Source organism: Gorilla gorilla, chromosome 15, assembly GCF_029281585.2.
Source record: "Gorilla gorilla gorilla isolate KB3781 chromosome 15, NHGRI_mGorGor1-v2.1_pri, whole genome shotgun sequence".
Taxonomy (NCBI): Eukaryota; Metazoa; Chordata; class Mammalia; order Primates; family Hominidae; genus Gorilla; species Gorilla gorilla.
Genome location: NC_073239.2, coordinates 86,120,840 through 86,147,644, shown reverse-complemented (window position 1 = coordinate 86,147,644; position 26,805 = coordinate 86,120,840). Strand labels below are relative to the sequence as shown.

Sequence of the window (26,805 nt, the reverse complement as noted above, 5' to 3'; positions counted from 1 at the left end):
TGATTAAAAAGAAACGAAGCCAGCCAACAGGGCTTTAGTTGATTCCATGGGATATAAGGAGAAATTTCAGAATTTTAGATAAAGTTAGGGTCCATCGAGGAGAGGGCAGAGAAATGTAGTTGAGCTTCCTGTTTGGCTAGCTGCTTACTCTTTCTGAAACAAACAACAAAAGGACCCCAATTTGGTAGAAAGCAGGGGCTCATGTCTAGATCTAGGTGATTACTGTGGAAAGAGCTCCAAGATGAACACATTTGATACAAATCTGTGTTACACAATGAAAAGCCAATCCACTTTGGGACTGAAACTAAGCACAAGGATGGACTAGAAATTGTATTTTCTGTCAGGTCATAGGGGATGGATATAGAGAGAGAAATGTCTTCAGCAGCTTATAAAATGCAAACTTTACATTTTGCACATGTCTGTCTAGCTGATGCCCAGGCAAAGGCAAAGGCAAGCAGGACAAAGTCCAAGGCATGTCAGGGTTATACAAGACAGGCTCCAGAGATGCTTCCCTGTCTCCCTGTGAGTTCTTCATGTCTTAGCACTCATGGATGGGTAAGAACATGTTAACACTGTGGATGCCTCCAATATTCTTGGGCTGTTACAACACCACACACAAAACACAGAAAGAGTATTTTTACTTATTGGTTTAAGGTTTTTTTTTCAAAGTACCCAATTCAATTATCCATTACATACATATATACACATATATACATACATATATGTGTGTATATATACATATGTATATATACATATATATGTATATATACGTGTGTGTGTGTATATATATATATATATATATATATATATATATATAAAATCTTAATTTCTTTATCCTTAAAATGAGAAACAGTCTTTCCCCACTCAATATCCTCCCATCTACAACACCTGGCACACTTGCCTCATTTCCCTTTTACACTTATCTCCTATTAAATCCTAGAGCACTGGCAATGTGGTTAAACATACAGATTTCCCTTCTCTCTTTCTGATTATTCAGTGGACTGGGCGATAGGGAAATGTGAGTTCCCCACACACAGACATCTCTGGTGAGACAGGTATTCTGACACCAGATGGAGAGAGCAGGCTTCTCCCTAGTCAATGAGGCCATGGTGTGGCATCCTGCTTCCCTCATTACCCTTCTTTCCATGCAGTCTCCATTCCCAGTGCTGGGGGTGGGAGGAGAGTGTGCAACAAAGCAGAAAGTACACAGTACTCAAGGGAAAGGGCCACATAAGGAAACAGTGGGGTGGATTACAGAATGCTACAGCTAGGAGGGCCCTTACGGCACATCTAATTCAAACCTCTATAGATACAGAAAGGAGCCCAGAAAAGTGATCTGTCCAAAGGCACACAGCTGGTGGCTGGAACCAGAATCTCAGTCACCAGCACACTTTTTTCTGATCCTCCAATACATGACAGAACTAGGTATAGGAAAGAGCAAAATTTAAAGTTCAGTTCATGAACAAGCCCCCAGCCCACCCCATCCCCACTAAACAAATAAACATACCTCCTTTAAAATTAGCCATGTTTCTGTCTCATTCCTTTTCAGCCCCCTGTAGCTGACTAAGCTCAAAATTCTGTTTCTTACCCAGGACTTAATAGATACCCTGGTGGCCTGAGTGGCCAGAATCTCAACTCCGCCCTGGCGTGCTGCAGCCTGAGAAGGGAGATCTTTAGGAAGCAGAAGTAGGGGCCGGGTGCGATGGCTCATGCCTGTAATCCCAGCACTTTGGGAGGCTGAGGCGGGCAGATCAGCTGAGGTCAGGAGTTCGAGACCAGCCTGACCAACATGGTGAAACCATGTCTCTACTAAAAATACAAAAATTAGCCAGGTGCGGTGGTGCACGCCTGTAATCCCAGCTACTTGGGAGGCTGAAGCAGGAGACTCGCTTAAATCCAGGAGGCAGAGTTTGCAGGGAGCCAAGATTGCGCCACTGCACTCCAGCCTGGGTGACATGAGCAAAACTCTGTCTCAAAAAAACAAAAACAAAAACAAAAAAAAAAGCAGCAGCAGCAGAAGCAGATTCTAAGTAGCCATTTCAACTCAGGAATATTCTGAACCCAAACATCATGCTTATAATAATGCTGCCTGTAAACTCAGCAGCTTTTGAAGCTTATGCTGGGAGAAAGGCAACAGGCTACCCATCCAACAAGAGAGAAAAACTCGAGAATAACAAATAGCAAAAAGCAAATGCTTTGAGTTCAGTCTGGAGGGTATGACACTATCTCCATTCAGTCACAACACAAAATGACCTTTGAGGCAGTCTGCACCACATCAGAAGGGGGTACAACCCAGGATGCATGAACTAGGTCCTTTGACAACTCTATTCCTCTGCAAAGGCAGTTCTTGATTATCTCTCAAATAATTAACCATTTGGTCCAGTTACCCAGTTTCTAGGGCCCTTCAACCAGAGTTGGCCACAGATAAAGCTGGTTAAAAAAAAAACAATGGTCTAATGTACTTCCCACCTTTCTAAATAACATGTTAGCATTTAAGCAAGGCCTTGCTTCCTCAAGCAAAGGGAGTGACTAATACGTCTCCTAGAAGGCTGGTGGAACAGGTACTTTTGAACACATGGGCTGTGTGGCTGCACATCATCCCTGCTCCATTGCCTGATGCAAAACTGCTCCAGGACTGGGACAGGCAGAAGGTGCTGGGCTCTTGCACAAGGGGTATCTTGGTGAATGCCTGAAAATTGTACCTGAATTCCAAAACAAAAGTATTTGGGGGACTGGGCACAGTGGCTCATACCTGTAATCCCAGTACTTTGGGAGGCTAAGGTGAGAGGACGGCTTGAGGCCAGGAGTTTGAGACCAGCTTGTGCAACAAAGCATGACTCTATCTCTACAAAAAAATTAAAAAATTAGCCAGGCGTGGTGCCACAAGGCTGTAGTCCCAGCTACTTGGGAAGCTGAGATGGGAGGATTACCTGAGCCCTGGAGGTTGAAGCAGCAGTGAGCCATGACTGCACCACTGCACTCCAGTCTGGAGTGAGACCATGTCAAAAAAAAAAAAAAAAAAAAAGTACTGGGGAGATTATGTATTATTTTTATGTTATTCATATCAATCAATAGTTAATCAAAACAAGAATCATTCTTATACCCTCTTTTAGTTTATCTCTTCCAACAGAAACTGATTCTCAGTGTACCCCTAAGGGAATTAGGTACTCAAAAAAAAAATGACCATCTTATAATAGGAAACATAAAAGACCAGAAAGAAAGATTCATTTAAAATACATAATAATTAGTAAACTAGCAAACTGAGAAAATATCTCCTTTAAAAGAAAAAATGATACTTCTTATAAGGCTGAGACATAAGGAAGGGGAAAAAAAGGAAGAAAGGATAAATAAATGAATGAAAAATTGAGAGGCAGGGTAAACTAAGAACTTAACTTACAGTCAAATGTTAGGGCCCCAAACTAATAGGCAGAATAGGAAGGTGAACAAAACCTCTTTCTGCCTGCTGGATTCTTAAGAGTCTAAAATGCAGGATTAAAATGGCTTTATTTCAACAGAACACATTTTGTCATCTGATCTCTATCCGTGACATGGATAAGAATAAGTAACTTATGGCTGTGCTCTTAAGCGGTAACAAATCCCTGAATATTGTGCCTCATTCACTTTGGGATGGCAAATCACTAATTGTTTGTGTAGCAGGGGAAAAACATCTGCCTACAGCCTATATTTTAAAATTTAAAATTTTATTTTTTTTACCTTTTTTTTACATTTTTATTTTAAAATAAACAGTGTTTCCAAAAAACATTGACTACAAGGGGGAAATGAGGCAATAAGGTTGGAAGAAGGGAAGGACTCAAGAAGAGATGCTGAACCTGCAAACACAATGATCAGGGAGCATGCAGAGAGGCCCTTGCTGTGACACTGTCCTCTCACTGCTACTCCTATGAAGCCCAGTGACTATGCTGGGACACTGGAGCTAAAGGGTCAAAGAGAAGCATTTCATTCCTAAAAGGTGATGTCAATTTGTACTTAGCCCCAGCAATGTGAATCCCCCTCTTCACAATCCAATTCTAAGATTCCATTCTTAAGAAATTACCAAAGATAGAGCCAAAGAGATATATACAAGAAACTTTATCACATCATCATTGATAATGAAAGTATCTGAAACAACCAAAATTTTCAACAGTGTGGGGATGGATAAGGTAGAACCACTAGAAATCTATTTTCAAAGATTTAAAAACATAGGAAGTTACTCGTGATACCATGTTAATCAGTGAGAGGGTAAAGTTAGGATACCAACCTGTATCTATGTATGACCTTCAATTTTGTGTAAATATACACCTTATATGCACTTTTTAATACTGAAAGGAAATTCATAAACATATCAGCAAAGTTTAGCTGTTTTAGATGGCGAGAAGATGGCTAATTTTTATTCTTTGTTTAGACTCTTCTGTAATGAGCATTGTTACTTTTATATCAGAAAAATAGACATTTACCATAAAATAAGTCTACCCTCAAATCTCTGATTTAAGACGACAATTGTCAGTCTTAGGAAAAGCCTGCTAAAGTTCAAAGCAGACTCAAAGAAAAAAGATTCAAATCTACACAGTGACTGTCTCCTGAAAAGGATGAGAAATCTTGTGTGACGCAGTCTGGCTTTTTCCTCTACTTTGCTGCTGGCTCTATTTTACTGCGCCTCACAGAAAGCTCCATGGGAAAACCCTTTCCCTAGCACCTTAAATGACCTTAAGTGTTTCTCACCTCTTGGCATGAGGATTAGAAGGAAAGAAAATGAAACAGCCCTATTCCCTTGTTTCAAAGGAAAAATTTTTCTTGCAAAGCTATCAAAATGACTTAAAATCAGCTATGCAAAATTTGAAACATAAGTCATGAGTTACGTTCAGTAACCAGTTGCTTTTTTCTCAAGAATGAATATAAAAACAAATCTATGAGTGCCCTCTTGTGGCAAGCCTGACTATTACCACAACCCAAGTACCAGCCTCTCCCCGTCTATTTCCACGGCTCTCCTCCACTCCTGGGCTCCACATAACATAGCCAGGAGGCAGAGACCCCATAATAACCCACTATAGTGAATGCACATTCCTCAAAGTAGCTGGTACTATTTGTTTTCAAGGATTTCTAGTTTAGATCCCAGAAATGCCTGCTTGAAGACAAGTGGGAATGAAGGGTCAGAGGAGCAAGATGCAGGATGTGCACGTGGGTTCATGGGCTGCTACTGATGGCCGATGGTGACTGTGTCTGGTATATCCATGCACACATACCATGGCACTGCCAGGAGGCAGGGACCTGTAGGATAAATAGCCCCTCCCCTAGGAACGCCAGTTTTATAAAGTCGTGAAGTTTTACATTTACATCCAGTGAGCCTTGTGCTTACAAGTAGTTTTATTATCAATTTTAGAGTAAACATCACCAACTTGGGCACAATTCCAAAATAGAGCTCTTGTTGGATTCTGGTCATAAAATTCTTTTTTAAGCTTGTTAAGATCTTATAAAATAAGAAAGTTTTCCCAATACTTTAGAAAAATTACTAATCATTAATAAGTCGATTTTATACTCAAAGTGATGGCCTAACATTTTGAAAGATGAAACAACGCTCCTCTTTTGAACATCTAATGTATTAAGTAAGCTCAGTGTCCCAGGCTTCAGAGGAGACAGAGAAGTCCTCATATTGCAACCTGACCAGATGACTCTGGGAGTGAATTAAATGCTTAAAAGAGGTCAGTCTTGCAAATTCGATGAAGCACAGAATACAGGGGAACTGATACTGATTCTGATAAAAGATAACATTACTCTCAGAAAGGGGTGAAGCTAAAAATCTTGCAGTTCTGGGGCAGGAGGAGTGCAACAAGCAGGCAACAAACAGCATGAAAGGAAAAGCTGAGTGAATTTCAAAGTTCTATTGGGAGATGGAGTTTGTGGTTCTTTCTGCCCCACCCAGGTCAAAGGCTCATTTTCAGAAAAGGATTTCTCCCAGTGATAGGGTGGAAGTGTGTGGCAGGAAGTTGCTGTTTGGTCCTGGAAGTGTAAAGGAAAGCCTTTTCAAGTACGTGAAGTAGACTGAAGTGACCCAGATGGGATGGATCCCAACCACATGAGTTACGGGAGAGCATGAAGCCAAAGAAATGATAATTATGAAGTTGAATTGACTCCTTGTTCACTTCTCCAGCCTTTGGAAGAACTTTTTCTCCCCTCCTAACAGGACCGATATACTGGACAGCCCCTGTTAGAGATAAACCGAGGCACTAGACAAGGAAGAAATGCATTAAAAACATTTTTTTTAAGTCTTGACAAGTCACTTCTGGGAGAATTCTTCATTTTTCCTCTGCACAGGGACAGCAGAAGAGGGAGAGTAAAAATAAAGGCGAAGGCCTCTCTTGTCCACAAAAATAAGAGAGGAAAAAAGACCCTGCCCGTTTAAAATCCAAAACCATAAACTCTCCTTCAAACAATATCTTTGCTCCAGCAGAAGCATCCTGGGATTAGTCTAGGTTAGTATTCTGAGTTGTGTCACCCAGGCTTTGACAATTAATGATGTACTAAAATGGGAAGAGGCGACTCTTCAACCTTGGCTCCAGCTTCCCACCTGTCCTAACTGGGAGGAAAGCAGCTATCACGACAGCTGGATGGGAAGATCTTCCCCGAATTTCCGGAGCAGCTTCTGATGGTTGTGGTCCACTGACCACTGCTGGGGCAGGTGCTTGGGCTGCATGGAGTCCAGGAAGTGCTGACGCCAGCGGCTCTCCAGCTGCATGAGGGAGCGCAGGCCACCCTGGCTGTGACACTGCACCACCTTCAGCCCGTGAGGAACATAGTTTTCATTGGAGATTCTGCCAAAACATGAAAAACAAAGTGTCTGAGGGAAACAAGTGCAGGATGGCCTCACAGACAGCTTCAAATGCTGCGCGCCAAGGGTAACTGGGGAGGTTGAAGGACTCCTAAAGGGTTAGTTACTTTGGTGTTTTCGAAACATCCTCTTTCCTATCTCTGCCCTTTTTATAGTCTGAACATACGACTCGCAATCCCAACAGAAGGTATTTGAGGGTTCTGAGCTCTACTGACAGGAAGGCCACTTCATAATGTTCAGCTCCCACGAGAGGGGCACTACCATCCAGCTGATAATGGATGAAGAATGCTGGTCTTCCATTTCTTCCAGGATTACCCAGTGACCAGTTCACCCCTCTTTTAAGTTGTTCATTCTGGGACACAGTATTTATGTGAGGCTGTTAAATCGGCCCACATGTTACACTTTTTCACAACACAATTTAATAACTGAATGTCAAATGCAAGGTAGCATATTTCTTTAGAGCCTTTTTTCTCACAAAAAGATGCCAAGCCACAGTGGTGAGAAGTGTTTCGGTCACAGTGAAATGTTTCCATGGTTGCTCAGTTGTGCAAATGGTGCCATTAAATGAGAAGATGAATGCCTCCCTCCTTCCTAACTAAGCAGAGTCCTTAAAAAACTGCTCCGATGCTGTGTGAATGGTGCTTTCACCTCCTGTGAATAAAGATGACCTTCCTCAAGGAAGCACCCTGCCCACACACACTCTCCTCTCCCTACATCCATACCCCATGTTCAATCCTCCCTCCCAAGACGCCCGCCACCCCAGCAGTGTTGGCGTCTCTGGGTATCTGCAGACACTTTATTATTAATATTTAGCTCATGCGCTTCCCACTAACTTGCCTGTCTCCAAACAACTGTTCTTCTCAGTCACAAGTCCAGCATTCATCTACCCAATTCAGCAAGATGAATTTGTTAGAAAAGTCTGTGGCCGAAAGGGGAGGTTTAGCTGCTTTAGAAAACATATTGGCAGCTGGGCGTGGTGGCTCATGCCTGTAATCCCAGCACTTTGGGAGGCCAAGGCAGGAGGATCACTTGAGGTCAGGAGTTCGAGACCAGCCTGACCAACGAGGTGAAACCCTGCCTCTACTAAAAATACAAAAATTAGCCGTGTGTGGTGGCACACACCTGTAATCCCAGCTACTTACAAAACAACATCTATTCTACAACCTCACAAAATAGTTATGGGGATAAAATTCTATAATTCTTTTAAAACCCTGAAAGATTTTTTAAATTTAAGATATAGTAGCAGTTAACCAGTAAGAAATCTAAATCCTACTTTGTCGGGTTGTCATGAGAAACAATTAAGGCAATTTATGTGAAGTTTATTAGCTGGTTTGCTGCAAGATATAGTATATCTATAAATAACTGTTCAATAAATATTTGCAGTATCTGTAATGGATCAGTAGTAATGGATCAGAGTAAAAAAATTTTTGTTTTCTAAAAAAATTAAATATTTGCTTATAATTGGAGTTACTTTTTTATTTTTCAGTTAACAAAAACCAGCATCACTCTCAAGGTTTTGTGAACTTATCAGTTCCCTTATTTCAACTCCTGGTCCTGTTGGAAACAGTGACAGTTGGGAGGCAGAACTGCGCATGGTAGCCCAGAGCTCTTACCATCTGAGCCACGTGCCCATTCATTTCTCATTTCAGAATACTGCATTGTGTCACAAGAATTCAACTATGTACTCATGGAGAATGAGGGAGAAAGCAAGGAAGGAAAAAAGAGAAAAGTAATTTACATAGTAACAGCAATTCTGCTCAACATTCCATTCAGTGAGCTGATACCCTGGAGTGCAGGTGAGATAGGAACCATGAATTCATTAGTCACAGTTCTCACAGACCTGTATAAAGTCGGAGACACAAAACCACACATAGAATTGGCCCTCCATCTTTGTGGGTTCTGCATCTGTGGATTCAAACCTCAGATCAAAATGATTTGGGGCCAGGCACAGTGGCTCATGCCTGTAATCCCAGTTCTTCCAAGGCAGGTGGATTGCTTGAGGTCAGGAATCTGAGACCAGCCTGGGCAGCCTGGTGAAACCCCATCTCTACAAAAAATACAAAGATTAGCTGGGTGTGGTGGTGCATGCTTGTAGTCCCAGCTACTTGGGAGGCTGAGGTGAGAGGATCACTTGAGCCTGGGAGGTGGAAGTTACAGTGAGCCAAGATAGTGCCACTGCACTCCAGCCTGGGTGACAGAGCCATATACTATCTCAAAAAAACAAAACAAAAAAACCACAAAACTATTTGGAAAAAAAAAAAAAAACTATCTGTACTATCTGTACCAAACATGTACAAACTTTTTTCTCATTACTTCATAAACAATAAAATATAAAAGCTACTTACATAGCATTTGCATTGTATTAGGTATTATAAGTAATTTACAGGTTATTTAAAGTATACAGGAGGATGTGTGCAGGATATATGCAAATACTATGCCATTGTATATCAGGCACTTAAGCATTGGTGGATTTTAGTATCCAAGGGAGGTCCTGGAACCAATCCCCCATGGATACTGAGGGGTGAATGTACTGTATCTCATGGGGAACTTCAGAACTTCGAGGGTGTTATTGGACTATTATTTCATCTCATGTGCTGGCATGAGGATTTACGTCTGCATAGAATGTGTAAGATGCAGCTCCACCACAACTGCACTCGCACGCTAATCACAAAAATGACCGAACTTAAGTGTATGATCTTTAAAAAGGTCAAAGATAGGCACCTCACAAAAGCAAGTTTCCTATGGAAAGGAAATCCTCAAGTAGATTGTTCTATTCCACTTCCAAGGTATCTTAAACTACTAGACACCTACTAGGTGAAGCATGAGGCTAGGCACTGTGCCTAAGCAGCCAATGCCCCCTCCCTGGCAAGCATTCTCACTAAGTAATGAGGGTTAATGTCCCTGGTACATTCCACAATTCCTGTGCTTTGTACCTGGTCTCCAGGCTGGCAGCCTCTTGAAGCATCTCCTCTGTGACCATGTCTGTGTTATAAAACTCTCTGAGTGCTTGCAGCAGCTCCTCCTTTCGATGAGCAGGCAAGCTCTCCGCGTTGAGCAGGGCCCTGGCCCCAGATCGCACCTGCCGGCGCTCAGGATCTTCCAGCAGGCGCAAGCCCTCCTCAGAGCCGATGGGGGCCTGGAACTCCTTGGCCAGCTGCTGCTTCAGATGGTTGTCATAGTAGTTGGAAATGGCATGGCAGGAGGTGCAGAGCAGCAGCACATCGTGGGAGTTGTGGTCCTTCATCTCGATGGGGAAGTGCTTCCGGTACTCATGTGGAATCACGTTCTTCCTGGAACAAGCCCAGCCAGAAAGCAGCGCTCATAAGTGTATGACAGAGCACACGGGAAGACAGCAGACAGGCTACTGGGGTTCTAACTGGGGCCTAACCATGACTGAGAAGCCTTGGGCACCACCGCCCAACACAGATCACAGAAAGGCAGTATCACCTATTCCACTCTCAGCCCATCTGTGTCTTAGCTTCCTCTCTCCTGCAAGTAAGTACAGACCACCTGCTGTGGGCTTCAATGGAGGGCCAGCATAGTGAGAGGTTAATAACAACCTCTGAGAAGGCTGTGCTCCCAGAAGGGAAAGTCTCAGAGAACTGAAAAGATACTCTAATGGCCTTTGACACCTGGAAAACAACTCTCTCAAGAAGGCCTAGGAACCTGAAAAAGCCAATTTCCTTCATCTGAGGAATACCTTACTCTATTTCCCTGGTTCACCAGGTTCATCATTATTTTCTAAGGAGAACTAAGCTCTCAGGAAAAACTCTTGGCAGCAATGACTTTGTCTCACTTTGCAGGGGAGAAAGGAGGAAAGTGAGTGACTCCACAGAAGCCAGGGAGAAAGCCCAAGTGTCTGGGCACTCAGACGTAGTCGGCAGCCTCACCCTCATGGTGCAGGGGCCCTGATGTGAAACAGTATTACAACACAGAGCAGGCTTCAGGACATCTGGATACTCCATGAATAAAACCATGGCTCAAAAACCTGGTGAGCCAGTCAAGAGAGGATGAGAAGGACACAGCTTCTGAAGGAACTGGTCTTCAGTCTTTCATGAGCAAAAGGGAACCACTGTCCCCATGACAGACCATTACTGAGTATGGTGTTGCACTCCAGAAACTGAGAAACGGCTCAGGAGGGGTAAGGGCCACTATAGCAAGGGCAGCAGAATACCAAAGCTCTTGGGGAAGCTGGATACTAGGAACAAGCCTCTCAGCCAAAGTGGACAGACTCAGCCACAGCCCCCAAAGGCTCTGTATATGGCTACAAAAGCAATTTCCATCTGCCACAGACAACCAGGGTGGCCCAATGCCGCACTCACCGAATGTAGGAGTCTCTCTTGCCACACACTACACAAAGGTTCTCTTTAACCATCAAGTAATAGTCTCCAGGAGATTCGGGCCTTCCTGCAGGTTCAAACCGTAGCTTCACCACAAACGGCTCTTCACTCACCAGCTCTTAAGAGAAGAGACATCAGTGTTTGACTGTTCCCCCTGCCCCCACCACCACACCCAAGAAGCAGCACTACCTTCACTGTTCTCTGCTATGGCCTGACAGAGAACATGATTTCTGGGTTGTGCCTACCCAGTCCCATGCATCTCACGGTCTCTCTGCCTTCTATCCCTCCCTCTTCCTTATCTCACTCCCCACTCCTGCCAGCATCCAATGCACCTAATTAGAGATAAACAAGGACAGCTGAATCTCATACCACCAATGCCTTTGTCCAGGTACCACTGAGCTTTTCTTCTATCACAAGTGCAGAGGGGCTGTCCATCAGGAGCATGCAGAAAGCAGTTATCATAAAGAGGTGATTTTCTGCAGGGAAAGGAAAGAGAAATCTCAAACCGGAAGCTAACTGTGGGTCAAAATGTCTGTTGCCTTCCCATGCTCTCTTCTGAGTGACTCAAAACTATTCTCAACACTAAGGTCAAACACACCACTATGGAAAAAACAGAGTAAGAAACCATGTTTAATCCTCACCTGCATTGGGCTAGGAAACAGAACTAAAAATGAATGAGTTTATGCCTCTAGTTTTTACACTTATGGACTAGGACATTAGGGAGTGTGTCAAGTGGTTTACACACAGCTCTGCTGTGAATGCAAAAAAGAACCAAGCAACAAGAAAACTGCCAAATCACTGGATTAAACAAAGTACATTAAAAATTTAAAAGTTCAAGCCAAAGTAATGAGGGCCATGTGGATTTACTTCTAACTCACATGCAATAACACTTCCTTCAATTTAATCATCCAATTAATTCCTAAAGACACTTTGCTACGGGGACCAAATTTATGCTCCAAAGTACTTACTAGTCATCTTCCTACAATAGAGGGATAAGTTATACAGGACATTTTTCACTGGCTAGAGAGTAACATTTTCTTGGAGCTGGATGTCATTCTAAATAATCAAATAACATATGAACAAGAAATCAGATGATGCATTTCTCCTGAAAAGTATGAGGCACTGCATGTTATTTATTTTCCACAGCTAGCCTGAAACAAGGAAGGAATGATAATTATATCCCCATTTACAGTTGGAGAAGTTAAGGCCTAAGGTCACATCAGGGTCAATGACAGAACTAAGCTAAGCTTTCCTCATTTCCACCCCAACTGTCAATAAATAAAAAAGTAAAATAAGGGAAAAGGAGAAAAATACACAAATAAAGCAAAGGAGAGACCAAACGTCTCTGATGGAAAGAAAAAGCAAGATTAACCCCTGGAGAGCTGCTGCTCCCCTACTACAAGCCTTCTCCCCAGACCCCAGGGAAGCATCACACCCTTTGCTAAGGCTGGGTCACTGACTCTTTACTAGACAGGGAGTGATTCAGTTACCTGGCAGAATAGCCCACCCCCAGGGGCTTTCTTTTATGTTTTCTGGGGTCTCTCCCTTGGTGGTTGCCTGGCACCATCCCATCCATCTTAGACTTCTTATTTCTTGGCTTCTGCTGAGATTCTGTTGCTTCCCCATTAACCTCTTCTCCCAATCTGCTCATTCCTTTGCTTCGAAATGGGATGTCGACCACACCCTGGCATTTTTCCAAGACTTTTCTCCAGCTACTGTGGTCATCGTTTTTTTCTCCAGGTGAATTCCTAGAGAAAGGGTATCCAAGAAGATGAAGAAAGAGAGCCACTGAAATCTGGGCATCCCTGGCAGCATAAATTACCTGAAGAGAAAAGTCAGAGATCAGTGGAATCTGGAAGGCAAACCAGAGAGAACAACTTCAAAGTCAATCACAAAGAAATAGATAACTCTCAGGATCCTAATTCAAAATGTACGACAACCTGGGCACCATATACTTCCTTAAAACTTTTTATTATAAAAATTTTCAAACTACACAAAAGTAAATTGAATAGTATGATTAACTCTCATGTTCCCTATGTTTTTAACTAAAATAGCTAAAATAATGACTTACTCTAAATGCTGGAAAATCCTCACCTATATAAATCAGTGAAGTTTCTATCTGCTACCAAATTGCTGGACAGATTTCTCTCAAGTTTGGGGGAAGGGTAGTTAACAAAGGCCTGATAACTAGTACATGAAATTCACTTTGGAGGCAGTCATCCTTTGGAATGGCTGAAATCATGATTCATTAAGAGGCCTGTGTGACTGTCAATCAGAAATGACCTGCCATATCTATTAATAAGATATTGAAAACAAAGAAAACAAATAAGTTTCAAACATGGGCCTCAAATCAAAGTCACAGGGCCCATTCCTGGAATTTACTTATTTAATAGTGGTAAGTCATTCTCCTAAGCAACTGGTGATAGGCAAGCTGGTCATAAAGAAAAGTACTGTGGGCCAGGTACGGTGGCTCACACCTGTAATCCCAGCACTTTAGGAGGCCAAGGCGAACAGATCACCTGAGGTCAGGAGTTCGAAACCAGCCTGGACAACGTGGTGAAATCCTGTCTCTACTAAAAATACAAAAATTAGCTGGGTGTGGTGGTGGACGCCTGTAATCCCAGCTACTCAGGAGGCCTAAGGCAGGAGAATCACTTGAACCCAGGAGACGCAGATTGCAGTGAGCTGAGACCGTGCCACTGTACTCCAGCCTAGGAGACAGAACAAGACTCCATCTCAAAAAAAAAAAAAAAAAAAAAAAAAAAGTAGTGTGGTCAAAACTAAAATTCGGCTGGGTGTGGTGGCTCACGCTTCTAATCCCAACACTTTGGGAGGCTGAGGCGGGTAGATCACTTGAGGTCAGGAATTTGAGACCAGTGCAGCCAACATGGGGAAACCCCATCTCTACTAAAAATAAAAAAAATCAGCTGGGCGCGGTGGCACACGCCTGTAATCCCATCTACTCGGAAGGCTGAGGCAGGAGAATCGCTTGAACCTGGGGCTTGAACCTGGGAGGCAGAAGTTGCAGTGAGCTGAGATCGCACCACTGCACTCCAGCCTAAGCGACAGAGTGGGACTCCATCTCAAAATAAATAAATAAATTAATTAAATTTAATTAAAAAAAAACTAAATTAAATTTAAAAAAACTAAAATTAATAGCTTTTCCCAACAAAAAGTGTAAGGACTTTAAAATTCTATTATTTCACCTTTAATAACCAAGCCAGTGAATAACTCTATTAGTAAGGATCATTTATACTTTTAGAGTCAAACAAGTTTGGATAAAATTTTCCACCTAGATCCAACAATCTACATATCTATTAGCAGACTGTTTCCCACAGAAGAATGTGTGCTTGAATGAGAAGACTTCAGAGTTCCCTTTAACACATTATTTTCTAATGATAAAGAAACAAATGGTACTAGGATGACTGGAGGTCCACATGCAAAAGAGTGAATGTGGACCCCTACCTCGCAAGACACACAAAAATTAACTCAAAATGGATCACAGACTTAAATGCAAGAGCTAAAACTATATGACTTTTAGAAGAAAATATAGGAGCCAATCATCATGACCTTGGGTGAGGCAATGATTTCTTGACTATGACACCAAAAGCATAAGCAATTAAAGGAAGAGATTTTTAAAAAGAAACTGATAACTGGAGCTCATCAAAATTAAAAACTATTGTGCTTCAAACAACCAATGGTAGAAAATACTTTATAGATCATCTATCTGAAAAGGATCTAGAATATACAAAGAATTCCTAAAACTCAAAAATAAAATAACAAATGACCCAATTTAAACATGGGCAAAGGATATGTATGAATAGACATTTCTCCACGGAAGATATACAAATGGCCAATACCCACATGAACAGATGCCCAGCATCATTAGTCACAAGGGAAATGTAAATCAAAACCACAATGAAATACCGCTTCATACCTACTAGGATGGCTCTAATGGAAAAGACTGACAATAACAAATGTCAGCAAGGATGCAGAACCCCGACACCCTCATACACTGCTGGTGGGAATACAAAATGGTGTAGCTACTTTGGAAACCAGTTAACATTTCTCAAGGATGAACAAGTGGTAACTGACTCGGCAAGCAAGGTTGAAACTAGGCCTATGCAAGTGGTATGGCAAAAAGCCTAAGTTCAAATGAGTTTGAACACAGAGACCAGGAAAGCGTAAGGAATGGAGACACCAGGTATCTGTGAAGGCAAGGGCGAAAACAGAAGAATAAGGTGAAATCTCTATAGAGAACACTTACACCCTGATCTCCTCCTTTACAGCACAGGGCCAGACAACTATCCCTCCCCTACCCAAAAGACAGTAAAAGTTTAAATCGTATAATGGTTAAACCACAGAGGATCTGGACCTGGTAATACCAGGCAAAACTGAAGGGAGGGACAAAATGTCACCTGAAGAAAGGGGGATTAAGGGAGAGATTACACATTGAATGTTAAAACCACTGGCACCTTTCCCCCACTCAGTGACTGGAATATAGGCAGTGGGGCTTACACTTCTTGAATAGAATACTAGAAGATTCATCTGTGGAGAAACTAAGTCACCTGAGAGAAAAGACAGTTACTAACTTTTTTTTTTTTTTTTTTTTTTTTACTGCTCATGCTCCCTTTCTCAAGAAACTGTTATGAATGTACTCCGCCAAGGCAAGAAAGGAAGAAGACATGGAATTTAAAAAACAGAGGATCTACTATGAAAGAGAAAGGTGAAGGGAATTCCAGGCTGATGGTAAATGCAAATTCCAGGATGAGAGTTGGGCAGCAGGCCTAGAGTGCACTCCGTCCTGGGAGGAGCCAGATGATAGAGGGCTCTAGGAGAGAAGGCTCCAAGGGAAAATGAAACAAGTAAGTGACCTGACGTGTGTCTGAACCAGCCCAGAGGAGATCCATAGTTCTGATAAGGAGTCTGGGGTGGAAATAATAGGTACATGGAACACTATGCAAACAAAATACTAATTATTAATCCTGGGAAATAAAAGTAACTGCAGTTTACTATGTGACTCAGCTATAAATAATATAAATACTGGATATTAACCTGATAAAAATGATGATTTACCTAAATTGGGAGGATGGGGAAGAAAAGTATTTGTCTGGGGACAGGGGAGCTGCAAGAGTACTAAACCGTATCTCCCATAGTATGATGTCAAAAGATAATATAAATAAATAAGAAAGAATAACGCATGCATGTAATTTAGAAGTATAATGATAATTACCAGAAAGAAATGAAAGTGGTTGCCTCTGAGGAGAAGAAGGAAGAAGGATTAGGAATGGGGAAAGGTAATGCAGGGAACTACTTACTGCTTCTTAAAATAAGTTATAACTGCTACACACTTATAACACTATATATTTTTTTAAATTATACATTTGTATTCATAAAAAAATCCCTTTTTCTGAAATGCCCAACATATAGTAAATGCTCAAAAAAAATCAGGACTCTTGGCCGGGCACGGTAGCTCACACCTGGAGGTTGAGGTGGGTGGATCATTTGAGGTCAGAAGTTTGAGACCAGCCTGACCAACGTGATGAAACCCCATCTCTACTGAAAATCTAAAAATATTATCCAGGCATGGTGGTGCACATCTGTAATCTCAGCTACTCAGGAGGCTGAGGCAGGAGAATTGCTTGAACCCAGGAGGCAGAAGTTGCAGTGAGCCAAGATCGTACCACTGCACTCCAGCTTGGGCAACAGAGTGAGACTCCATCTCAAAAATAGAACAAAAGCAGGACTCTTATCCTTCATTTAAGTGATTATTGTAGACCAGTTAGCTGGAGTATCACCAGAGAATGAATCTATTTTAAGGCATCTCCATCCAATACTTATACTATATTTGAGAATTCGAATTTTATAAACAGTTATACTTCAGAAACAATGACTTTCCATTCTTCAACTACTCTGATAAGAAGTACCTGGTCCTCTGTGAGAGTCTCAGCATCCCAGTTGCTGCAACGAAGTAGAAGGGACTTGTCAAGGGGAAAGTTCAAAACAGTCTCAGCGAGGGATTTCAGGCTAAGCCCATTACAGAGCAAATTGTTTCTAAAAGAAAGAAACAAACAAAACCATGCATCAAAAACGGGCAAAGGACATGAACAAGAAAATCAAAAAAGACATATAAATGGCCAATAAACAGAGATAACATACTGAATCTCACTAGACATCAAAGAAAATGATAACTTGTTATCTATTTGTGAAACACCTTATAAATCCTTTCTGTAGTTTAACTCATTTAATACTCACACCAACCCTGTGAGGTGGCTACATTATCAACTCTACTTTACAGATGAGGAAACTGAGGAACAGAGAGGCTTAGTACTGTGCCAAAGGTCATACAGCTGGCAAGTGGCAGCACTGAGACTCCTACCCATGCAGTCTGCTCCCGAGTCAGCTTTTAGCCTCTATCCACGCTGCCTCTAACAGCACACAGCGACAGTGGCATTCTGGGGAGCTGGTGCCAAAGAAAGGAGGGCCTGATGAAGGGAGGCTTTTACTGTTATACTCCATAGACTTTCGCAGAGTTTTAATTTTCACAGCAATATCTTAATGTATTACTTTAAAAAATTATACTTCACTTATAAGAGCTTTATATAAGCCAAACTAACAAACTAAAATAAAATTTCATTTTATACTAAAAAATTGTGATAAGTACAGATTTTAATCAGGCCTTCTTTTAGTTTACCAAATCTCCAACCTTTTAGTGACTGTGTCACTTCAGGCAGGGCAAGAGGCTGTTTCAGTCCATGTTGTTATAAATGAGGATCCATACATAAACATGAGGAGGTAATTATGACCCCCCGCCCCAAAAAGACAAGCTGAAATCAAATTTCCATAGGAATAAAATTCTAAAGGAAATCTCTCTTCCTCCCAGATAAGGGCTGGTCTACCATCATTTTTGGCCTAAAGCAAGCTCTGCAAACTCAAAGGTTTATTAGGAGGAGCCAGGGTTACAATGGGAGTGGTGGGGACTCTGGCAAACTGAACAGAGCACGCTCATCTAAAGGGCACATATGCTACCCAGCCGAATGCTGCCATCTAGAACTGTAGACTCAGTGTAGTCAGATTACCTAATTTCAAGAGAAGCCAGAAATACAGATTTTTACATTAAATATTCTTGATTTAAACAAAAATTCCCAAAAATATCATATGGGAAAAAAGAAAACCAAAAACCCTTTGCAGCCATAATTTAGCCAGTGGGACCACCAGCTTTTAGCCTGTAGCTTACAGAGATACCTCAGTAATGTTTGATCTGAAAAGGCTAATTCTAGGTAACCAAAGTTTCACAGAAGTTGGAATGTCTCCTCACAAATTCAATATGCATCATAGAAGCCTCTAGGCTCCTATACAATTTCACATGTCTCACTATTGAGTCCCAGGCATCTACAAATCTGGCTAAAATATTTGTCCCGCAGCTACAGGAATCCCAGCATTCATATAAACCACACCTCTGCCGCATGGCTAGGTATCGGAGGTCCAGGCACCCCCTAACAACGAGGCCATAATCCTGCAGAAGCTTGCTGGCATCTTCTGAGCATCCCACTCCAACTTTCAAAATGGTGCCATCTGCCAAAATATCCAATAATGTTCTTGGTAGTGTTTTTCCTCCACAGATTAGCTTGGGCAGGCGAACCAAGACACACAGGCCACTTGGGGAGGCCATTTGTAGAAGTGACAGAGGGCTGGCTTTGCCTTCCAAATTTACCTGCAACAGAGGAAGACAAGGTTGTGGTTCACACCTGAGCACAGCAGCGAGCATAACATACAACTGTGACAAAAAAGTCTAAGAGGTACATCCTTAACTTCCCAAAGGGAGCATCTGACCAGGTTTTGGTTTGCATCTACAGATAAGCCTACAGTAACAAATGCAATGGACTTTGTGAAGCAGTGGCCTAAACAAAGGTTACCGAGAACCCCAAACGCCAAGGTCTGAAATATAAGTCCATAAACAGCGACCAGCCGACACAGGGGAGCTCTGGGACATACACTGGCAGTCATATGGAACATGCTGGTTTTAAAAGGCTAAGGAGGCCGGGCACGGTGGCTCATGCCTGTAATCCCAGCACTTTGGGAGGCCAAGGCGGGCGGATCACCTGAGGTCAGGAGTTCAAGACAAGCTTGGCCAACATGGTGAAACCCCGTCTCTACCAAAATTACAAAAATTAGCTGGGCGTGGTGGCATGTGCCTGTAATCCCAGCTACATGGGAGCCTGAGGCAGGAGAATCGCTTGAACCCGGGAGGCAGAGGTTGCAGTGAGCCGAGATTGCGCCACTGCACTCCAGCCTGAACGACAAGTGAAACTCTGTCTCAAAAAAAAAAAAAAAAAAAAAAGGCTAAAGAAAAAAGGCCAAGGAGTAGAGTGAGAAATGATAAACATCCTCTTTTCATTATCCAGCCTCTCTAATGTACACGCAGGTAACTCTAGTCATTTACCTTATCATCACTGACTCAAGATCCAATTTTTAAAAAGAGGTAGAAGATAGAGTACTGTAAATAAGTGGTACCTGATAATATAATAAATCCAGGTAGCACCAAGTGCTTTCTCAGCATTTTCTAGTCACAAATGGCGTTCATAAAAAGAAAAAAAAAATGTATATTGAGCATAAGTTAGGTCCTTTAAATCTTAAAAGATACAAAAAACTTTATACAATAAGTGATTGAGGTTTAATCTTTTTTCTTTTTTTTAGACGGAGTCTGGGTCTGTCGCCCAGGCTTGAGTGCAGTGGCTCAATCTTGGCTCACTGCAACCTCCGCCTCCCGAGTTCAAGCTATTCTCCTGCCTCAGCCTCCCGAGTAGCTGGGATTACAGGCATGCCCAGCCACGCCCAGTTAATTTTTGTATTTTTTGTAGAGATGAAGTTTCACCATGTCGCCCTGGTCTCGAACTCCTGACCTCAAGTGATCCTTCTGCCTCGGCCTTCCAGAGTGCTGGGATTACAGGCATGAGCCACTGAGCCTGGCTGAGGCTTAATCTTTTTGGGGTCATAGATAAGTTTGAAAAAATGCTGAAAGCTAAGGATGTTATTCCTAGAAAAATGTACATACAAAACTCACATACATTTTCAAGGGATTAAAATTTCCCTAAAGCTATCCACAGAACCCAGATTAAGCACCCAATAAATTCTAATCCTTCTCACTTGTCAGGAGAGGAATATAGGTGAATCAGTTTGACCAAGTATGGTGAGATCATGGCAAAGCTAGGGCTATCACACTATCACCTAAATTTCCCAGTCCCTAGAATAGTAGTTCTCAACTGAGGGTAATTTTGTACCCCAAGAGACATTTGGCAATATCTGGAAAAATTTTTGGTTGTCACAAGTGGGGAGGAAGTACATAGGCATCTAGTAAGTAAAGGCCAGAAGGCTGCTAAACATCCTACAACGTACAAAAAAGAATCATCTGCCCAAAATGTCAATAGCGAGGAGGCTGAGAAACTCTGCTCTAGGGCAATGTGGTCCTCTCGCTACTGTACTAGCTGCCTGCTGGGCCTGCAGTGCCACAGCTGCATACAAAGTAATGGAAGAGAGCGTGCTGACTTAAGGAATTTATAATCTTACAGGAGGAGTAGGAGGGATACACATAAACACAAGCTTACACACACAGAAAATGACATGGTAAATGCCAAAGGAATGTTTCAAGCAAAGTGTCACAATTAATCACAGGAGGTACATTGCATAATTGAAGTGACCAAAATCACACAGAGGAAATAGTCAAGATCACAAAAGAACTGCTGTTAAAAAAATAAAACAAAAAACTGGGAGGGCTCTGGCCCTCAACTTTTTTTCCAAGTCTCGCTCTGTTGCCCAGGCTGGAGTACAGTAGCGCAATCTCAGCTCACTGCAACCTCTCCCTCCCGGGTTCAAGCGATTCTCCTGCCTCAGCCTCCCGAGTAGCTGGGATTATAGGCGCCTGCCACCACACCCAGCTAATTTTTGTATTTTTAGTAGAGACAGGATTTCACCATGTTGGCCAGGCTGGTCTCAAACTCCTGACCTCAAATGATCCGCCCACCTCAGCCTCCCAAAGTGCTGTGATTACAGGCGTGAGATACCATGCCCGGCCCTCTAGCCCTCAACTTCTTTTCTAAGGCGGAGTAAAACCATGATCTAACTCACAAAAGACTTAACGCTTCCTTCTTAGGCACTGCTTTATCAGTGAGGGCTATTTTCGTATCCTCACACGAAAGCGTGCCAGTTTGATCTCATTGTCTATTTCTTGAGGCTCAGCCAAGGTTACAAAGACCTGTGAGAAACATGACTACTGGGGTTCCAGTTCTCTAATAATTCATCTGGATGTGACCAAATCACCTTTTTAAAAATTAATGAGTACTTCTTTCCCTCTGTGATATCAGCTTTCTCCAAGAAAAAGCTATAAATCTCTACTTCTAATAGCTAGTACTGCTAATTTGACATAAAACTCACTACAAATTCCTAAGGTTCAATATTTGTACCTCTTTACAGTCAGGTCTCATTGTCTACCATACGTTAATTTCCTTGTTAATACAGTGGTAAAAAGAAAAGATAAAATACATTAAATAAATAACTAGATAATAGACAGATAGGTAAATTGAGTTGTCTTTAATGTTTCTGGATTGTGCTTAAGATCCAATATACTATAATCAAAGTTTTCTCACTAGGAATCCAAATGTTTATGATTCCACTAGGTACATAACTTATATTGAATATATAATTGGAAGAATGTTTCTAGGAGAGTCAATTTAGCTTAAAGAATAAGATATCTAGTCTCTATTTCTCATATTTCCCCCTTTTTGCTTTCTAATGTCTTTTTGCCCTGACATCACTACTCATGGGAAACAAGAAATGCTTGGCTTATCAACATTATTAAAAAGTGACACATTTTAATTTCATTAGCACTATTTAAACCAGTGGTCTTATTAGCATTATTTAATCTAGGGTTTTTAAAATTAGTCAACATATATGAAAATGTTTGAGACATATACTATATATATTTATAAATTACGCACATATAATACTGTATTAATGTGTTATATATACACAAAAGTACAAAGTTTAACTGAACAATAACAACAATCATTACAGATACAATTTCTAACACTCTGCTGTTTCAGTGATTCATTTAGAGAACAACGGGTTAGAGTCCTCCTTCCAGGAGCCAGGGGATAATCCATTTTGGCTTCAGTATTCTTAAAAGAGAAAAACCAACAAAACAGTATTCATAAAAAATAGTTTCTGGAATGGCCTGTGATTCTTTAAATGACTTCATGAAGGCTGCAGAGAGCAAAGAATGACATGGGACCATCTTCTGGGCTGGAACAGGTTAACTAATGAGCACCCCTAGTCTGTGGAGTTTATGTATCAGTTAAATTTAGACCAGGGTTTTGAGATAGGAATGAGTTTACCCTGTTCAGGCAACAGAACTAAGGCCCAATGTGGCTAGACGCCGTAAGAGTAGGATGAAGAGAGTAGGAGGAGACAAAATCAGAGATGCTGAAAGAAGCTACAGCAAGTAAGACCTTAACAGCATGTAGGTAATTGAGACATCTGCGTTTTATTCTTTTTTTTTGAGACAGAGTCTCACTCTGTTGCCAGGCTGGAGTGCAGTGGTGTGATCTCGGCTCACTGCAACCTCCACCTCCCGGGTTCAAGTGATTCTCCTGCCTCAGCCTCCTGAGTAGCTGGGACTTCAGGTGCCCGCTACCACACCCAGCTAATTTTTGTATTTTTAGTAGAGACAGGGTTTCGCCATGTTGGCCAGGATGGTCTCGATCTCTTGACCTCATGATCCACCCACCTTGGCCTCCCAACATGCTTGGATTACAGGCATGAGCCACTGCACCTGGCCATCTGCATTTTACTCTAAGCAATGGAAGGGTTTTGGGCAGAGGACTGACACAATCTAATCTGCATTTTAAAAAAATATTTTGGTGACTGTATGGAGAAAGGATTGTACATGCGCAAGAGTCAAAGCAGGGAGGCCAGTCAAGGGAAGATTTGCAATAGTCCAGGTGAGAGATACTTGAAGCTTGGACTCAGGAGGTAGTAGGGGTGTGATATAGTTTGGATCTGTGTCCCCACCCAAATCTCATTTTGAATTCTAATCCCCAATGTTGGAGGTAGAGCCTGGTGGGAGATCACTGGATCATGAGATGGAGTTCTTATACATGGTTTAGCACCCTTCCCCCTTGTTACTGTATACTGAGTGAGTTCTCACAAGATATGGTTGTTTAAAAATGTGTGGTGGCTGAGTATGGTAGCTCATACCTGTAATCCCAGCACTTTGGGTGGCCAAGGTGGGCGGATCGCTTAAGTCCAGGAGTTTGATACCAGCCTGGGCAACATGGGGATGGGTATGGTGGTGTGCACCTGTAGTCCCAGCTACTCCAGAGGCCGAGGTGGGAGGATCACTTGAGCCTGGGAGGTGGAGAGTGCAGTGAGCCAAGACTGCGCCACTGCACTCCAACCTAGGTGACAGAGTGAAACCCTGTCTCAAAAAAAAAAAAGTGTGTGGCACCTCCCCACTGTCTTGGTGCTGCACCTGCCATGTAAGACGCCTGTTCCCGCTTTGCCTTCCACCATGAGTAAAAGCTCCTGGAGGCCTCACCAGAAGCAGATGCGGCCATGCTTCCTGCACAGCCAATTAAACTCCTTTTCTTTATAAATTACCCAGTCTCAGCTATTTCTTTATAGCAGGGCAAGAATGGACTAATACACTGGGTCTACAGGATGATGGTTTTGGGAAAATCACCTGCTCAGCCTTTATTGCACCAATTATTTGTACCTGTTATGCAAGGAAATATGTAGCCAGAGTCTCCAGAAAGGACCAGGCAGGAGTCAGGGGATCAAAAAGGTATTTAATGTCTCCACCTGCCTCAGGAGAAGGGCAATAATAGCTCCTAAAACATGGCAGAATATTCATTTTGTACAGGTGATTTATCCACAGTTATACCTCATTATAGGTAACTCAAAGAAACCTATACCTCTTTGTGATAGCATGCTGTTATTTCCTGCTTTGTATAACCACTTCTTTGGATTTGCATATATTTTGCCATTAAAGAAATTTAACATATACTGTCTGTTTATTTCTGCCTTTCAATCATATCACCATCCTGTTGGACAACCCTCTGAGAGAAGAATGTCTCACTGATTTTAATCTTAAAGGTGGGGAAGACTAGGGATAACAAGTTTGGGAAGAAAAATCAAGAATGAATTCTGTTAGAAACATGTTAAGTTTGAGATGACTATTAGACATTCAAGGAGAGATGTCAAGTAGGCAGGTGAATATGAAAGGCTGGCATTCTGAATTTGAGAGTAATCACCATATCAATGGTATTTAAAGCCATATAATTAGATGGGAATACAGGAAAAGAATGTAAATTAGAAGACATAAATTAGTGGCCCACGGATCCATCTGCTGACTCACAGACATGCTTTTATTATAATATTATTTTTGGTCTCCACGTATTTAAAAACTTACGCCAGAATTTTTAAATTAGTAGAGTTCACATTTTAAAGAATCCATCCATACTCCAAGTTTCTTTTTAAAGAACTGGGCAATCCAGTAACAGTTGGTTTGAACTATATGGCAGCTTTTTCATTTATATGAGGCATGAATTCTCTAATTCACCATATGTCTTTTCAACTGAGGCCAAATGTTGTCTTCACTTACCATCATATTTGTACACCACTATTTTTCTAATACAAAAAAATATTTCTCAGGATCCATGTTGCTAGTAAAACTACAAAAATGAAAGATAGACCCTAGAGGCCTTATGTTTAAAAAAAAAATGAAAGGTAATACATTTCCTTATGAATTTAAGAACATTCCTATGTATTAAAAAAAGCAAACAATCACTCTATATCACTCATTTACAGAACGTGCTTGGCTCTTGTAGGCATCTCAGTTTGCAATATCTGGGGTGGATACAGAAGAGACCAAGCCTGCCCCATTTCAATATTTAGATATCAGGTAAAACAGGAATCAGAAAAGGAAAAAGTAGAAAGGATAATAAGATAGGAGATAGAAGAATGTGAGTGTGATGCTTTTGAGAGCAAGAATAACGAGTCCAAATAAGTGTCCACTGGACTAGAAAACAAGAAAGCCATCAACTTGACCAGTTTCAGTGGAGTAATATGGAAAGATGTCAGATTAAAGTTGGTTGAAGAATAATGAAGAATAAGAAATTATACCCAAGAGAACAGAAGGAAAGAAACAATAGAAATAAGAGTAGAAATCAATTAAACACAAATATAAAGAAGATCAACAAAGCAAAAAGTTGGTTATTTGAAAACACTAATAAAATTAATAAACCCATGGAAGGAATTATGAAGAAAAAAGAAGCACAAGTAAGCAAAGTCAGGAATGAAAAAAGAGACATTCCTAGATATCTACCAAATGGGGTAAAAATTTTCAGAGGATATCATAAACAAATATATGCCAATAATTTTTTTTTTTTTTTTGAGATAGAGTCTCACCCTATCACCTAGGTGGACTGCAATGGCACGATCTTGGCTCACTGCAACCTCCACCTCCCAGGTTCAAGCGATTCTCCTGCCTCAGCCTCCCGAGTAGCTGGGATTACAGGTGCGCACCACCACGCGTGGCTAATTTTTTTTTTTTTTTTTTTTTTTTTTAGTAGAGACAGAGTTTCACCATGTTGGCCAGGCTGGTCTCGAACTCCTGACCTTGTGATCCACCTGCCTTGGCCTCCCAAAGTGCTGGGATTATAGGCATGAGCCACCTCACCCAGCCAGCCAATAATTTTTTTTGGAGGGGGAGACAGGGTCTCGCTTTGCTGCCCAGGGTGTAGTGCAGTGGCATGATCATAGCTCACTGCAGCCTTGAACTCCTGGGCCCAAGCCATCCTACCACCTTAGCCTCCTGAGTATCTGGGACTACAGACTCACACCACCATGCCGGGCTAATTTTTAAATTTTTTTGTAAAGACAGATTCTCATTGTGTTGCCCAGGCTGGTCTCATACTCCTTGCCTGAAGTGTGATCCTCCTGCCTCAGCCTCCCATGGTGGTGGGATTACAGGCATAAGCCACTACGCTTGGTTTATACCAATAATTAAAAAAATTTAAAGATAACATATTTAGATGATAAATGAAATATATAACTTATCAAAACTGAGACATTAAGAAATAGAAAATATTAATAGCTCTATAACTATTCAAGAAATTGTATCCATAATTCAAAAACTTCCCTTAAAAGAGAACTCCAGATGGCTTCACCAGTAGATTCTAACTAAACATTTTAAGTAGAAAAGAATGACAATCTTATACAAACTCTTCCAGAGAACATAAAAATAGGGAACACCCCTAACCTGTTGTATGAAGCTAGCATAACTTTTTAAAATCAAAGCCTGACAACGGCCAAGCACAGTGGCTCACACCTGTAATCCCAGCACTTTGGGAGGCTGAGGCAGAAGGACTGCTTGAGCTCAGGAGTTTGACACCAGCCTGGACAACATGGCAAGACTCCCATCTCCACAAAAAAATTAAAAGATTAGCTAGGCATGGTGGTGTGCACCTGTAGTCCCAGCTACCTGGCAGGCTGAGGTGGGAGGACTGCTTGAGCCCAGGAATTTGAGGCTACAGTGAGCTATGACTGAGACACTGCACTCCAACCTGGGCAAAAGGACAACTCTAT

At 41.7% G+C, this 26,805-nt stretch overlaps 1 protein-coding gene and 1 long non-coding RNA gene across 6 annotated transcripts in view; one reads left to right on the top strand and one right to left on the bottom strand.

Moving 5' to 3' along the window:
- Positions 1–26,805, top strand: part of LOC115930607 (uncharacterized) — a 64,496-nt gene that overhangs the window by 12,760 nt on the left and 24,931 nt on the right. The window contains exons 3-4 of the long non-coding RNA XR_008671540.2: positions 8,473–8,619; positions 15,804–16,028. This is a non-coding gene — a long non-coding RNA (uncharacterized lncRNA). The remainder of the gene's footprint in view (positions 1–8,472; positions 8,620–15,803; positions 16,029–26,805) is intronic.
- EXD2 (exonuclease 3'-5' domain containing 2) overlaps positions 5,344–26,805 on the bottom strand; it is a 51,044-nt gene continuing 29,582 nt past the window's right edge. For all 5 annotated transcript variants that reach the window (XM_004055351.4, XM_019010112.3, XM_019010113.3 and 2 more), the window contains 7 exons: positions 18,621–18,877; positions 17,091–17,217; positions 12,654–12,985; positions 11,533–11,639; positions 11,146–11,281; positions 9,757–10,113; positions 5,344–6,806 (listed from right to left, as the gene is read on the bottom strand). In XM_004055351.4, the coding sequence (XP_004055399.2) occupies positions 6,590–6,806; positions 9,757–10,113; positions 11,146–11,281; positions 11,533–11,639; positions 12,654–12,985; positions 17,091–17,217; positions 18,621–18,877 (1,533 nt within the window). In that variant the 3' untranslated portion in view covers positions 5,344–6,589. The remainder of the gene's footprint in view (positions 6,807–9,756; positions 10,114–11,145; positions 11,282–11,532; positions 11,640–12,653; positions 12,986–17,090; positions 17,218–18,620; positions 18,878–26,805) is intronic.